This window comes from Balaenoptera musculus, chromosome 2 (genome assembly GCF_009873245.2).
Source record: "Balaenoptera musculus isolate JJ_BM4_2016_0621 chromosome 2, mBalMus1.pri.v3, whole genome shotgun sequence".
Taxonomy (NCBI): domain Eukaryota; kingdom Metazoa; phylum Chordata; class Mammalia; order Artiodactyla; family Balaenopteridae; genus Balaenoptera; species Balaenoptera musculus.
In genome coordinates, this window is record NC_045786.1 from 44114255 (window position 1) to 44129291 (window position 15037).

Genomic DNA, 15037 nt, shown 5'->3' on the forward strand with positions numbered 1-15037 from the left:
CTCCCACCCTATCCGTTGCACATCAGGCTACCAAGTATAGTAAGGCCGTGCTCAGAGCTGTAAGCAGGGAAAGCTGGCTCAAATTTTAGTAGGATGCGCTCCATGTTGTGCTCCTGGCAGGGCTTTTCCTGGCACGTCAAACAATGCTCATCCCAGGTGCAATGTTCTCAGAGGGTGACAGCACCCTGCCATAAGCACTGAGACCAAATCCAGTCTGGCCTGAGAGGTCCAGCTGTGTCCTGGCATAGCTCAGTGCTCTCCAGCAATGCTCTAAGAAGCATTTTCAATCTAAAATGAAGCTTTAACCTAGCTCCAGGGATTCCCTGCTCCTGGAAGGAGGAAATCCACGACGGCTGGGATGCTCTAGCAGATGAAGCCAACAAGCCCCTCCTACCTGAGTTGTTCTACCCTGTTAACAGCACAGGTAGGAGCCAGTGGGAGAGCTGGATTTCTCCATCCCATTTTGTAAAACGAGAACGGCTCATAAGGGATTTTCAGTGACTGGGAGCCATGGACATGAGATAGGATCTGAGGCTTTATCTGTATTTTGGGTGGTGGGGAGGGAAAGGACTGCTCAGTTGTTTGTCATCTCTGTTTATCCTGATCCTGATCCACTAACCGGGCCGTGGGCCGTGGCGGGTACTTCTCTTCCTTTCCTGTTGAAGATCCTGCCAGTGGAGACAGATAAAAAGCCCCAGGGAAAGCAGCTGCAGACCCGAGCGGACTACTTGCTGAAGCTGCTCAGGAAGAGTCTGGAGAAGGAGGGGGCCGTGACGGGCGGGGAAGAGGTGAGTGCAGCTGCCAGCCGGGCACCGCCCAGGGGTCTGAGGCTCCAGCCCTGCAGGGTTAGGTCGGGGCAGAGATGCCCTCTCCAGGCATCTCCACAGAACGCTAACCCTCTCCTTGTCAGGTGTTGCTGTTGAGGTTCCAGTAATGATGGTTTGGTTGGGTAATGATAGGAATGTTCATTTAGTAATTGACCTAAACATCTTGGCATTCTCCTCAAATATTGCCTCAAAATAGTCCTCATTTCTCCCAGTGCCACTGGTCTAGACATACTGTTGCTGTGTCTTTATGCTCCTTCCTCAATTTTGGAATATAGTTCTCAGTACTGCGTGAATATCACTGGGTTTGCCCATTGTTACAGCTAACACTCGGCTACTTGTAATCATGAGTCCCAGGGATAAAATGGGTAATTAGGATACACAGTTAATTCAGAAACTGGACTTCAGTTACAGTTGCCTGACTTGCTCAGTGAGAAATTTCAACCGAGTTACTAATGGACTCATCTGAGCTTTAGCTTTTATTTCCCCAACTTTTCATTTCAATTCAGGCCTAAAAAGATGAGAATCACAGTTAGGAGATACTATAAGTTACAGCCAGTAGTAGCAGCCTTTGTGTGTGCATGTTCCTTAAGTGCTCTTAGAGCTATGCCATTTGTATTAATTTCCCTATATTATAAAGAAAGCAAGTTTTAGAAAAAAATCCTATCCCATACCTTGTCCTTTTCTGCGTAGTAGTGTCATAATTAATGTCATTGTTCACATAATATGTTGAAGATATTCTATAAGTTAGGTTAGGTTCTGGGGAGATAGATTGCATCATGTTTTTACTTGTTTAAATTACTGTATCTGTTTGAGTAGATGAACACCTTTTCATTATTTTTAGATATAACATGCTTCTAGTTTTTTTTAATGTTACTCTTATTTTATATATTATCTTTATTTATATCTTTGTACATAAGGTGTTTTTTCTTCTTTTGAATTTTATCTTTAGATTGAATTCCAAAAAATGGAATCAGTAGGTTCAAGGATGTGGATGTTTTTGTGTGGCATAGGAGATTTATAAGGCCTATAGTTTCTTTTTTTCTGCTTCAGGTAAAATTGGTTGCACTCCTTTGAGTTTTCTCTGAGTTTCCTTGTTCGAATTATATGGCTGCTACTGTTCCAAAGAATCATGATGTTATTTGGTCATGCTTTTGAGGGACTTGCTTTATCATCATTTTCTTACCCTTTCCAGGCCAAATTAAAGAAGCGGAAGCCTCGAGTAAAGAAGGAAAACAAAGCACCGAGGCTGAAAGATGAGCATGGAATTGAGTTTTCATCTCCTAGACACTCAGATAATCCATCAGAAGAGGGAGAAGTAAAGGTATGAGGCTGGATTTCAGTTGAGATTATTTTTAAGTTACATTTATTGTGCCAACTGGTATAAAATCATTTGAAATGTGTTTGGTTTACATGCCAGAGTAGATAAAATAAAAATAGAAACTATGTTATGTCTTTCCTTAACCTGTGAGAGAGGAATATAGTTGTTCATTTAAAATCAGCAATTGAAAATTCATAATAGAAGTAAATTCGTAATGGAAGGAAATGAAGGGAACCATGCAAATGGCAGTTGACACTCAGCCTCATTGTTGGGAGCAGTAGGGAGTGGTGGAGACTGTGGTTAACCAGGGAGCTCATGCCTAATGTATAGGGGCAGCTGTTATGCAGTTCATTTTTGGGTGGGCCAAACAAAACTCATCTGTGGGTCAGGTTTGGCCCAAGGCCTGTCAATTTGTAACCTCTGGTCTAAGCAAAATGAAAAATAACTTGCTGGCATTCAGTCTGTTGTTTCAGTGACTGAAAACTTTATGGGGTTTTATTTTGTTACTCTTCAAGTGTAATTGCCCTTTGAGGTTATTTCCAGGAGGATCAGCAGTGGGTATGTGAACTAGCATGGATTTGAGTCAAGCATGCATGAATTCAAATACTAGCAACCTTACCAATTACTACCTGGCAGGTATATAATCTCTTTGTTCCTCAGTTTTTTCCATCTGTGGAATGGGAATGATAATGCCTGTGTTGAAGGGTTGCTATGAGAAATAAAGAGAAGATGTAAGTGAAGAGCATCTGCCTCTACAGGCTTCACTTTAAGCAGATAGCTTTAAGGCTGTATGCTTGAGAACATACTTCTGTGGACACAGTGATGAACCATTGGGGCAGTGCTTTTTTTTCTAGAAAGTAAACGAGGAAATGTAAAGTTTGTGGCAAAAGCTCATAGCCTTGTTTGTTTTCTAGGATGATGGCTTAGAAAAAAGTCCAATGAAAAAGAAACAGAAGAAGAAAGAGAACAAGGAGAACAAGGAGAAACAAATGAGTTCTAGGAAAGACAAGGAAGGGGACAAGGAAAGGAAGAAATCAAAAGATAAGAAAGAGAAGGTATCGATGTCATTCTACTTACTGAGATGCCTGCAGCCTTTGAAATTCCCTTCTAGGGTTTAGAAGTAGAATGGGGTTTGAGGGACCCTGAAATAATTGTCATTTTATGAGTATATCCCAGAAGGAAGGATGGGGCTGTCAGGGGGATGCCTCCTGCACCTCTTCCTGCAGAGAGAGGGGAGTGTGTGAGTTGTGGTGTTCTTTAATATAGAAGCCTTTATTTGCTCTTTTATTACACATTTCAGAGAGGGTGTTGGAAAGAGACAGGACAGGTAACTACTTGATACATGTTCTCAGACTCATGGTAGAAAAGCACAGTCCACAGATGAATCTGAATACATGAAATACTATGAAATACTATCAAGAGTTAAGCTTCTGGAGTAGAAATGGGTGAAAGTCCTACTATTATTATATAATCTTCATGTTGGGGTTTTATGAAGTTCACTCCAAACCACAGAATTCTGGTACAGTGTTGCACCTTGCTGACTTATGATGAAATTATTTTGCAATTAATCTTTAATCATTGTTAAAACATACAAACAAATAACTGCCTTATAATTCTACCATCCAGTCGTAGCTCTAACAGATTTCTTGATGAGCACCTTTGGAACTTTTTATCATGCATATAAGAACAAATATAAAATAAAAATCAGACCAGACTGTTTGGATAGCCTTTTCTCCCCACTTAGCAATATATCACAAACAGCTTTCCAAGTGAATAAATAAAAGTTAAAATCATTTTTAATAGATAAGGAAGATTTTGTTTGATTATAACATTTTGGAAACAATTTAAGTTTCCCATATTGAAATTGCTTTCAAATTTCTAATGTTATAAACTGTACTGTAACAGATACCTTTCTTTGCATCTGTGTTTCTGCAGAAAGGTATTCTTCTTTTAAGGTGAAATATTTAAAAAATAAAAGCACAAAGAATGATTTAGCCAGCATCCACGTGTCCACTACCCAGATATTGCAGCTGTTGTTAACATTTTTCATGTTTACTTCAAGTGGGTTTTTTTTGGGCTACTGTATTTGGTATCCATGCACTCATTACTGGGACTCCCCTCTGTTTCTTCTCCCAGTTTCATTGCTCTCCTCCCTCTTCTCTCCTCTGTAACACTGCCCTGAAGTTCGTGTGAAACCTTCCTGCCCATGTTTTTATACTTTTACTACAAATTACATAATCGTAATCAAAGCATAGTATTGTTTTATGTTTTTAAATGTTCATACATAAAGTTATTTTTTATATGTATCTCTGTCTCCATCCTTCTGCATCCTTTCATGGATAAATGAACTTTACCCATGTGGATTTATGTAAATTTCAATCACTTGAAATATTTTGGTTAATACAGTTTCCAAGATCAAAGTGTACTTTCATTTTTAAGTTGCTACATGCTACTCTGTGAGGGCTCTGCCAGTTCACAATCTTAAGCTCTTGATGACATTTTTATGCATTTTATGGATTAGGGAATAGAAGCCAGAATAGCATTGATGAAGCTAAAATTATAATTGGCTCTGTTTAGAGACAGAAGTGGGAATGACATATGATTAAACTGTTAATCAAATAGGTTTGGCTTCATGATGTCTCAAAACTGAGGCCATCCTATGTACCCACTTGTAGTGATGTGACATAGCTGAGAAGTCCAAATTGCAAGACAGGAGTACACAAATGACAATGATTCCTTGTAACTCTTTTTTAAAAGCCTAAAGGTGGTGATGCCAAATCTTCAAGTAAATCAAAGCGATCTCAGGGTCCTGTCCATATTACAGCAGGAAGTGAACCTGTCCCCATTGGAGAGGATGAGGATGATGATCTGGACCAGGAGACATTCAGCATAGTAAGTCCTGAAGTTGAGGAATTCTGGGGTCTGCAGCCACAGTGCTTGCTGTGGCTTTGCCTTTCGTAGTTCCCGCCACTCAGCCTCAGTCGGTCTAAGCAGCATGACCTGAGACGAGGCTGGGGTCCTGGCTGCGTGAGCTGGAGCGGTGGCGAGCACGGCCTATCTTATGTGTTCCCGTGTTGTGGGGCTAGGAGCCAAGACGTGGCCTAGGATGTGGTCCATCTCCTCTTAGGAGACAGGGCAGGTGAGGGGAGGAGTCATGGACCAAGCCTTGTATGGGATGGAAACAGGCCAGTGCGTCCTCCGGGACTTAGGCCCTTACCGGAGCTGCACGTGTATATTTCATTGTGTTGCACTCGCTTCCCTTCCCCTCCTCTCTTGAGGTCTTTTCCTTTCCCCAAACTTCCACACATCACTGTTCACTTGAATAGTTAATTTAGTTTCAGAGAGAAAGTGATCTTCCAAATCTCAAAATATTCCTGCTCTGGGGAAGCAAAGCATAGAATTTTGACCTCATCCTGTAAGGCAGTCTTCTCTCTTTTTACCCTTTTTTTCCCATGTTCCCAGAAACCTGTATGCATACGTGTATTTTTTTTTTTCTCTTCGCACTTATCTCATTTTTCTTAAATCTCTTTACTCTTCTTCCTGTGAGCTCTCTGAGGGCAAGTACTGTGTCTTATATAAAGTATGTGTAGATGCTAGAAGTAGCTCAATAAATGAGTAAATGAATAAATTCATTACACAACCAGCTCTCTGATCTGTTTCCTGCTTCTTAGCCCAGTGTTTATAAGAGAAAATCATAACTAACGCTTCTGTGGTACCATACTATTTAAAAAATTGCTCTTATCCAACATTGTAAATCAATTATACTTGAAGTAAAAAAAAAAAAAAGAAAAGAAATTGCATTTACATACTGGCTCATTTACTCTTGTTTTTATATTATGATATCTTCTAAAAATACAGAAAAATTTCAGGAATGTAATAGGCATTGATAGAGGTACCATCAAGTTTTGTCAGGTCTGAACTTTTTAAGGCTCAGGCTATAAAGTTGAAGCTTCTGGTCATGGTTTGTTACCTCCCTAGAAGTGGCCACAATTCTAAATTCAGTATAGATCAAATCGTAATTCTCATGCGTGGTTCTAGAGTTTACTTAATGTCTCTAAAGACAGTAAGTAATAGCTCATATAAACAGCCAGGCGTTATTAGTGTGCTTTTTGTGTATTTCCTCCACAACAACCTATGAGGTAGGTAATTATCTCTATTTTACCCCTTAAAAAATAAGGTGAGGAGAGTTAAGTAACTTGTCCAAGATGTAGAGCAAAGATTTGAACCTATCAATAAATGCCGCACTGTGTGTATCCTGTAACTTGCGTTTCCTCCCTCAGCATGTACACTTTCGAGATTTATCCATGTTGATAATTATGTCTCTGATTTCAGTGTTTCATATTATTCTGTTTTATGACTTCCACAATTCATTCTTTCTCCTATTGATGGACATTGGGGTTTTCCAAATGTTTACTACTACAAATTGGCTGCAGTGAAATTGTAAATATTTTCTTATACACATGTGTAAGAGCTTCGCTAGTGTGTAGCTTGAGCAGAAAAGCTGGGTGTTTCTTTGGGTCTGCACATCTACTGCTTTTAGATGTTGTGGAATTAGTCTTCAAAGTGATTGTAGAGATTTGCACTCTTTCCAGCAACGAATGTGAGTTCCAGCTGCTTCCCAGTCTCGGAAACGCTTGGTAATTTCTAACTTCTTAATTTTTGCCAATCTAAGAGGTATGAAATATTGACCAGTGGTGCTGTTGAACATTTACTTTCATATTTATTGGGCATTCATGTTTCTGGTGAATTGCCTATTCATATCCTTTGCCTGTTCCAGGTAATTTTTCTCTTCTTACCTTTTCTATAGGAATCCTATATCCATTCGCAATACTAATCTTTTATCTGTTACAGTCATGTATCTTCCAGTTTATTTTGTGTCCTTTTAAAAAATTTAACTACAATACTGGAAAATAAATTGTAAGTATATAGCTATGGAAATTATCACAAAGTGATGGAAGTTTGTCAGATTTTCACTCTTCTGAAGTTACATGGACATGTGCCTTAATAGTTCCTTATATTAGATACTTTAGTGGCTGACAACCATGCCCTACAGGTCAGAGAAATTTTCTTAAATTATTTTGTGATAATTTCCTCCTCAGTTCTTAATTTTATCCTACTTTTTGGATATTGGACTTTGGGAGTGGTCCCTAATATTATCTTAAACTTTCTTCCATTTCTTCTTTTTTAACTCTGCTTTCTTGGAGATCTCCTCAGCTTTATCTGCCATTATTTTTTTTGAGGTTTTCATTTCTCTCGTCATGTGTTATTTCCAAGATCTTTTTTCCCCATATGGTTCTCTGAATGTTTTTATATTTCTCTTAGATTTGTTTTCTGTCACTCATGTTAGATATTTTTCAAATGGCTTGGTAACCCTTGGTTGTCTGCTCGTATTTAAGAGTAGGGACTAAACATCTGATTGGAAGCTCTGAACATGTGGGTGGGGCTTGATCGACTTTGAGAGTGTTCTCTGTAGGGTGATCTGGCTGGGCTGCTTCCTTGGAAAACTTCCAGTGGGGAATCAGCATCATTTGGTTCTTCCTCTTGGGTGGTTGGATTTTGGGGAATGAGAATCCTCCAGTCTCCTGACTGGAGGGTTAAGGCCTAGCTTTCTTCGTTCTAGAATCTGAGAGGCAAAAAATAAACAAATAAATAAAAAGACTGGGTGGTGGCTTATCTAATATGCATATATTCGTACAATGCTATTCTCAGTGTAGTAGCCTTGCCTCTCAACTATGCCTGTGTAGCCCAGTTCAGAGACTTTTCTTTTATCCTCTCCAGAGCATAAACCTCCATATCTTTTGTCGTGCAGAGTTGGAAGTCTGGGCGTCTATTATAAATCTGTTCCTCTTAGGCAGTCTTAAAAAAACAAAACAAAACAAAACAAAATCCTTATTTTTAGCCCTCATCTCTACTTCCAGAGATACTTAGCTAGCCTCTGCAGGAATTGCAGTATAAATCAGGTTGGTTCTCAGCTCTCTCCACTGCTGGGTTAGGATTTCATTGTCTCAGGTCTATTAAGTCATTTCACTTGCTGCCAATATTTTGCTGCTGTTGCTTCCTCTCATTTTCCCTGTCTTTGTGGGCTTATCTCTTCTTACGGCGATTCCTTTACTGTTGTTTTAGTGGATGGGGAGAGGGAGAAAAAGATTCCTGTGTTCAGTCTACTATCTTTATCTGGAAACCTTTCCCTCAGTTTCTTACAAGTCTAAAGGACTTGTAAATATTTTATCCTGTAGTTTTAGATAGTTTGTGATGGGAGGTTTTCAGGTTAGGTCTATAATTTTGCTTCTCATTATCTTCATAATGGCCTTGGGAGATTATCATGCCCCTCTTGCAGATGAGGAAACAGAGCAGCGTTTTGAGAGGCCAAGTAAGCTGTAAAAGTCATCGCTCTGAGTGATGGAGCTGGGACTTGAACCTCAGGTTTTTCCGACTCTAACATTTATACTTGTTCCCCTGCCATTACCTGCTTCTCCTCTAGTGATTATGTGGCCTGGGGGGCACTGTGTGTTCTCTGGGAATTTAGGGCACAGTAAGCACAGCTGAAGCTGTCTTTGCTGCAGATGTTTTATGTCTCTACTCTTGGTCTGTTCCAGTGTAAGGAGAGGATGAGGCCTGTGAAAAAGGCACTGAAACAGTTGGATAAACCTGACAAGGGGCTCAGTGTACAGGAACAGCTGGAGCACACCCGGAACTGCCTGCTGAAAATCGGGGACCGGATAGCCGAGTGCCTTAAAGCTTACTCAGACCAGGAGCACATCAAACTGTGGAGGAGGTAAGCAGCGCAGCCTCAAATTGCCTGGTTTGATTTGATGACAAAGTGTGTGTTAGGGGTTCTGTTTTGTTTTATGCAACATGACACAGCCACCTAATGAACAATTGTTTTCCCAGCAAAAGCAGCCTATTAGCAACATACCTGCAGGCTTCAGTTTCCTTTTCCTGAAATAGGCCATTCCTCTGAGACCAATCTTTTGAATGGGTAGGATGATGTCATTATTTTATGAGAGAAATACCGTGATACTGGATTTGCTGGCCTGTCCTCAGAATAAAGACTCAGTCTTCAGACCTGGAAGGGATAGAAACCATCTATAATTTCACTACTTTACCCATCTCAGGTTAATATTCAGAGATAATATAATAACTAATTGGTTAGTTCTCTGCTAACCTCATGCGAGGAAGCAAAGGCTAAAACCACCAGAGCTATGAGTTCTCTTCTCTTTAATAATTGAAGAACTGTAGAAGTAATTTGGATTAATGCAGTTAATCCAGAACTTCAGTTTGTAAGGCATTATGACTTACATATATTCATTTATACATTCACTTTTGATGTTTTAAGAAAACATGACTGGAATTTCTCAAAGACAATTGTAACATTAAGTCTCTTTCCATACTCCACAGTTATGTTGAACTCATACATTAATACTTCATGGTTAATGTAATTATCTTTGTATAATATACCTAATATCAGTGGATTGGCTTTTGAGTGAAAAAGAGATTTAAGAAAACCTTCTGTCATGATGCTATCCATAGCATGCTTCACACCCATTAAAAAAAGAAGATCTAAGTTTTGAAATGTGACTTTACGTCCGTTTTACACTGTTACCAAACCAGATCCCTGTATCTAGCCATCTGGCTTTCTGTATGCTGAGCTTAATCCCTGTTGGAAGATAACGAAAATGCATCATCTTAACGTATAGATCCGCGAAGCTGGGCTGGATACTGTGCACTGGGGCCAGTCTTTGTTTAGATGTGCCAGGTTCTATGGTCCTGGCCTGCCGTGGTTCATAAGGAGTTCCTTGCCCACTTGTGAGAAACTGTCCATGATGAAGTGGTGATTGGAAGATCAAGTATAGTAGGAATTCCAAGAAGGAATAAGCACATGCAGAGGAGTAGTGAGGGAGGGAAGTCTTCTGAGGGCTGGGCATGTACACTCGAGCCGGCATGGAAGAGCAGAGTGGACCTGCTTAGATGAGGAGAGGTCTCGGGCTTCAGCAAAGCCTTGAAAGTGGGACAGTGAGGGGACTGGGAGGGTCTTAGGGTTTAAAGGCAGTTCGTTAAGATGACTGAAGCCCTATTACAGAAGGCTTTAGAAAGGAAGGCAATGGATTTCCACACTATGCAGCAGGTTTACTTGTCAGGAGCCAGGGCAGTGTCCTCTGAGGGGCATGGCACGGTGTGGTGTGACTGCTCTCCAGGAAGTGTGCGAGGATCTGAGCCTTCCCTTCCAGCTCACGGAGGGTACCTGTGCCTGCTTGTTCTACACACCCGTTTTACCAGTCACTCCCCTGTTGACAGTAATGCCATGCTAGAGTGAGTGCAGTGGAATTGGAGGAGAAGAGTCCCTTGGAGTTTTAAGGTAGAAATGACAGGCCTTGGTGGTGACGACTGGGAGGAAAGAAGGGGCAGCAATGCAGAGATGCCCAGCCGTACATAGGTCCCCACCTGGGATATGACGGTAACGACAGATTGCCCGGCAGAGTCCAGGGAGGGCAGAAGGTGTGGAGGAAGACGTTAGGTCCGGAGTCCTAGGTGCCAGTGAAATAAATTAGAGGGGTTTTAGCTGTGAGACAGAACCCTCGTCTCCAGACCCCTAGGTCAAATTCTATTGACAGTAGCATTTAAAGGTGTATTTATTATTGATGCCAAGACCTGAAAGATTATTTCTGTAACTTATTTTCTATACCTGGAGAGTATTCCACAGCAAAATTCAATAACTTGCCATCTATAAAGAGAATAGTTATTTTTAAAATTCTGTAATTCACCAGAACAAATTTTTTTTTTTTTTAAGGAACCTATGGATTTTTGTTTCCAAGTTTACAGAATTTGATGCTCGAAAATTGCATAAGTTATACAAGATGGCTCACAAGAAAAGGTCTCAAGAAGAAGAGGTAAAATAAAAATTTAATTGTAATTCATACAAACAGATAAAAACCATTTCCACAGAAAAATTCCTAATTACTGTTTTTTTCCTAAGGAGACGATCATAGACTCATAGGTTGTTGGTGCTAGAAAGGGCACGGGTTCTCTGCCTTTACTTTGCAGATGGAGGTCTAGGTCCGAGAGGGGGTGCAGTAGCCCACCACAGCCCAGCCTGTCTTGGATGGTGGGCTCTTTCACTGTGTTAGCTGTGCAGTTTCTCCACATGTTCCACAAGTAGACAAACTAACACTTAAGACCCGATGGGTAAAATAGCCAATGTATTGGAACCAGACAGTGTGGAAATTCTGACAAGGAGTTGTTCCTATGTGTTCTTATATCCTGGAATCATTTATTCACCAGGGCTTTTCTTCCATATGCACATGTCTTACGGTAGCTTATAAATGTGGCTCCTGAAAGATAACAGTTATGGGCAGCACATAATTTTTCTGTTCTTTTCTGGTCCACATGTACTTGGTGTCCTTCTAGCTTTTGTACGTAGGGTCCCAACCGCTCATGTAAAGGAGCAAACATGAGAAGGTGCCCAGAAGCTGCCTCCCCTTCTTTGGTGGAGGGGCATGGACATGAAGTGATTTGGCCGATGCTGCAGGGGCAGCGTTCCTTGTTCAGCCATGTCCGTTTGCAGATCTGGTGACTTGCCACGTGGGCCCTACCCCAATTAGCCATGTAGCTCCAGTCTAGGAACATTTAATACCTCCTTCACTACCATGTCAAGGCTGAGGTCTTATGTCTCTCATCCTCTCCCGTATCCTCAGCACCTGGAATGGTGCCAGGCGCAGGGCAGGTGCTCAGAAGTATTTGTTGCATAAGCAAATCCTGTGCCCAGCACTGTGCTGAGCTGTGGAGTAGCACCCTCAAGTGGTTTATAATTTAATTTTACATGGAAGAATATGGTAGAACGGCAATATACAGGAATAGTATAGTAATACTGCTGAATGTTACTGTGAATTTTATACATTGTAAAAAGTCTCTGAAAGAATAGTCAGGAAAAGCCCCAGGAGGGAATGCAATGGTTGGGGAAAGGCCCTCTAGGAAAGAGTGAAAGTTAGGATGAGTGAGGTTGGACAAATGATGTAAAGGGTAAAGGGCTTCATTAGTCTAGGTATCAGAAGTTAGGATAAGGTGAATAATCAAAGTAGTGGTCCCACTAGTTGGGGTTATAGTATACATTCACAACCTTTCTGGAGGACAGTTTAGTAAGATTTACCAAAAGACTGAAACATGCAATTCTCCTTCTAAGAATTTAGTCGAAAGAGATAATTAAGGGTTTAAACATGATTATATGGAAATGACTCGATATATCCATATCAGGGAATATTCAACTATAAATATAATATTGTGGAAGTAAGTATTCACATAAGATTTTTACAATACATTAAGTAAAAAAAAGAATATCAAATAATATTTTTGTTTAAAAAACGCACACACACACACGCACACATGCGCGCACACACAGACAGCAGCTCCCCCCACTGTGGTTTGCTTTCCACAGTTTCAGTTACCTGCAGTCAGTCATGGTCTGAAAATATTAAATGGAAAATTCCAGAAATAAACAATTCATAAGTTTTAAATTGCGCACTGGTCTGAGTAGCGTGATGAAATCTCGTGCCGTCCTGCTCTCTCCCACGTGGGACGTGAATCATCCCTTTGTCCAGCGTATCCACACTATACGCTACCTGCCCACTAGTAACTTGGTAGCTCTCTTGGCTATCAGATCGACTGTTGTGGTATTGCAGTGCTTGAGTTCAGGTAATCCTTATTTTACTAAATAGTAGCCCCAAAGCACAAGAGTAGTGATGCTGGTAATTCGGATAGTCTCTTACTGTGCCTGATTCATAAATTGAACTCTCATAGGCATGTATGTATTGGAAAAAACATAGTACATATAGGGTTCAGTACTATCTGCAGTTTCAGGCGTCCACTGGAGGTCCTGAAGTGTATCTCCCGTGGATTAGGGGGGTGTACTGTATTATGTATGAACACACAAAATGGCTCAGAAAGACGTGGACCAAATTATTAACAGTAATTCCCTTGGTGGTGAGATTTTAGGTCACTTCACAGTTCTTATTTTTTCCTTATTGTATTTTCTGATGTTTTTATGTCAAATATTTCACTTGTGTGGTAAAGATATGTTGTTACTTAAACATTTAGATGTTTAGCTTGATGACTTTGGCATGGGAACTAGTTCCCACTGGGCCAGTCAGGGGTTGTTTGTTCAAGTTAGCCTGAAGAAGTTGGCGGTCCCAGTTTTACATGGCCTGAGAGCAATTTCCAAGAGTGCTGACAGCCTGGCCCCTGTTCCTCACCCCGCGCAGTGACATCCAGCGGCCTGGGCCCTTGTTCTGACAGCTGCAGGTCACTGGAGGTTGGCTTCTTTGTAGTGGCCTAGCAGGTTGAGCAGCAGGTGGAGCTCTGTGAGGCTGTCCGTGCCCTGGGAGCTCAGTGGAATTTATGAGCATTTTTTCCTAAGAAGGTAGTAAACAGCAGGGAAGCCGAGAGGGACTTGTCAAAAGTCAAGAGGGAAATATTTAAAGGTGGTGATCTTTATACTGTTCTTGGGAATTCCACCTGGGATCCTGAGGGTCTTTGGTTTCCTTTTACTCTACAGGAGCAGAAGAAGAAAGATGATGCGATTGGTGGTAAGAAACCATTTCGACCAGAGGCCTCGGGTTCAAGCCGGGATTCCCTGATGTCTCAGTCCCACACCCCGCACAACCCTCACCCTCAGAAGCCTCATTTGCCTGCCTCTCATGGCCCACAGATGCATGGACACCCAAGAGATAACTATAGTCACCCCAACAAGAGACACTTCAGTAATGCAGGTGAGTCATTAAGTGAAGTTTTAAAAACAGGTGCCGAGGGGACTTCCCTGGTGGTCCAGTGGTAAAGAATCCGCCTTCCAGTGCAGGGGATGTGGGTTCGATCCCTGGTCGGGGAACTAAGATCCCACATGCCGCGGGGCAGCTAAGCCCAGGCGCCTCAACTAGAGAGCCTACGTGCTGCAAACTACAGAGCCCACGCACTCTGGAGCCCGCGCGCCACAACTAGAGAGAGAAAACCTGCACGCCACAGCTAGAGAGAAACCTGCACGCCACAACTATAGAGAGTGTGCGACTCAGCGAAGGGCCCACACCCCGCAACTAAGACCTGACGCAGCCAAAAATAAAAAAATAAAAATAAATAAATAGATATACCAAAAAACAAAACAAAACTCAGTTGTTTAAAAAAAAAAAAAAAAAAAAAAGGTGCTGAAAGAAGAATCATTTTTTTTTCCAAAGACAGTAGCTGGACCTTTGTGCTTTATTCTCTTCCATCACTTTATTGTCCTTTTTTTTCTCAGTGAGATAAAGCATGAGACAAAGATCCAAAAGGCTGTTAATTCAACTCTAAGAAGAACATAACCAACATAAGTAAGCAAAAGACAAATGAACGACTCAGGGAAACAATTTACATTATATATGACAGTCAAATGATTAAAACTGCTAATATTGAAAAACTCCTTATGAATTGATAACAGAAGGATAACCAAATAGAAAAATGGACAAAGGTTAGGAATAGGGAATTCATTTGGAAGAGGAGATTCAAATGGCCAGTAGGACAAGATGAACAATTGCTGCTGGGGAAATGTACATTAAAGTAACAATAAATTAACCAATTTCTTACCCATTCAGATCTGCAAAAATTAAAGGGTGAAATGCACACAAGTTGCTAGGAGTGTGAATTGCTACAGTCTTTCCAGAAAATAATCTGAAATATCTAAATACGTAGGCCCTTTTTCTGGGAGTCTGTCCTGTAGTAATGCAAACACATATATGTATGAGGATGCTGTTACAGCCTTATAATGGCAAAAAGCTGGAAATAAATTGCCCATTAATAGAAAAATGGTTAGATGAATAATAGGACATTTGTACTCTATATTATTAGCAGTTGTTAAAAAAATGAGTTGGCTTTATAG

At 40.9% G+C, this 15037-nt stretch overlaps 1 protein-coding gene across 12 annotated transcripts in view; it reads left to right on the forward strand.

Annotated features, from left to right (window-relative positions):
* Positions 1–15037, forward strand: part of CHD2 (chromodomain helicase DNA binding protein 2) — a 119524-nt gene that overhangs the window by 86614 nt on the left and 17873 nt on the right. For all 12 annotated transcript variants that reach the window (XM_036843904.1, XM_036843905.1, XM_036843909.1 and 9 more), the window contains 7 exons: positions 666–788; positions 2020–2148; positions 3060–3200; positions 4903–5037; positions 8742–8920; positions 10934–11033; positions 13691–13904. In XM_036843904.1, coding sequence (XP_036699799.1) covers positions 666–788; positions 2020–2148; positions 3060–3200; positions 4903–5037; positions 8742–8920; positions 10934–11033; positions 13691–13904 — 1021 coding nt within the window. The remainder of the gene's footprint in view (positions 1–665; positions 789–2019; positions 2149–3059; positions 3201–4902; positions 5038–8741; positions 8921–10933; positions 11034–13690; positions 13905–15037) is intronic.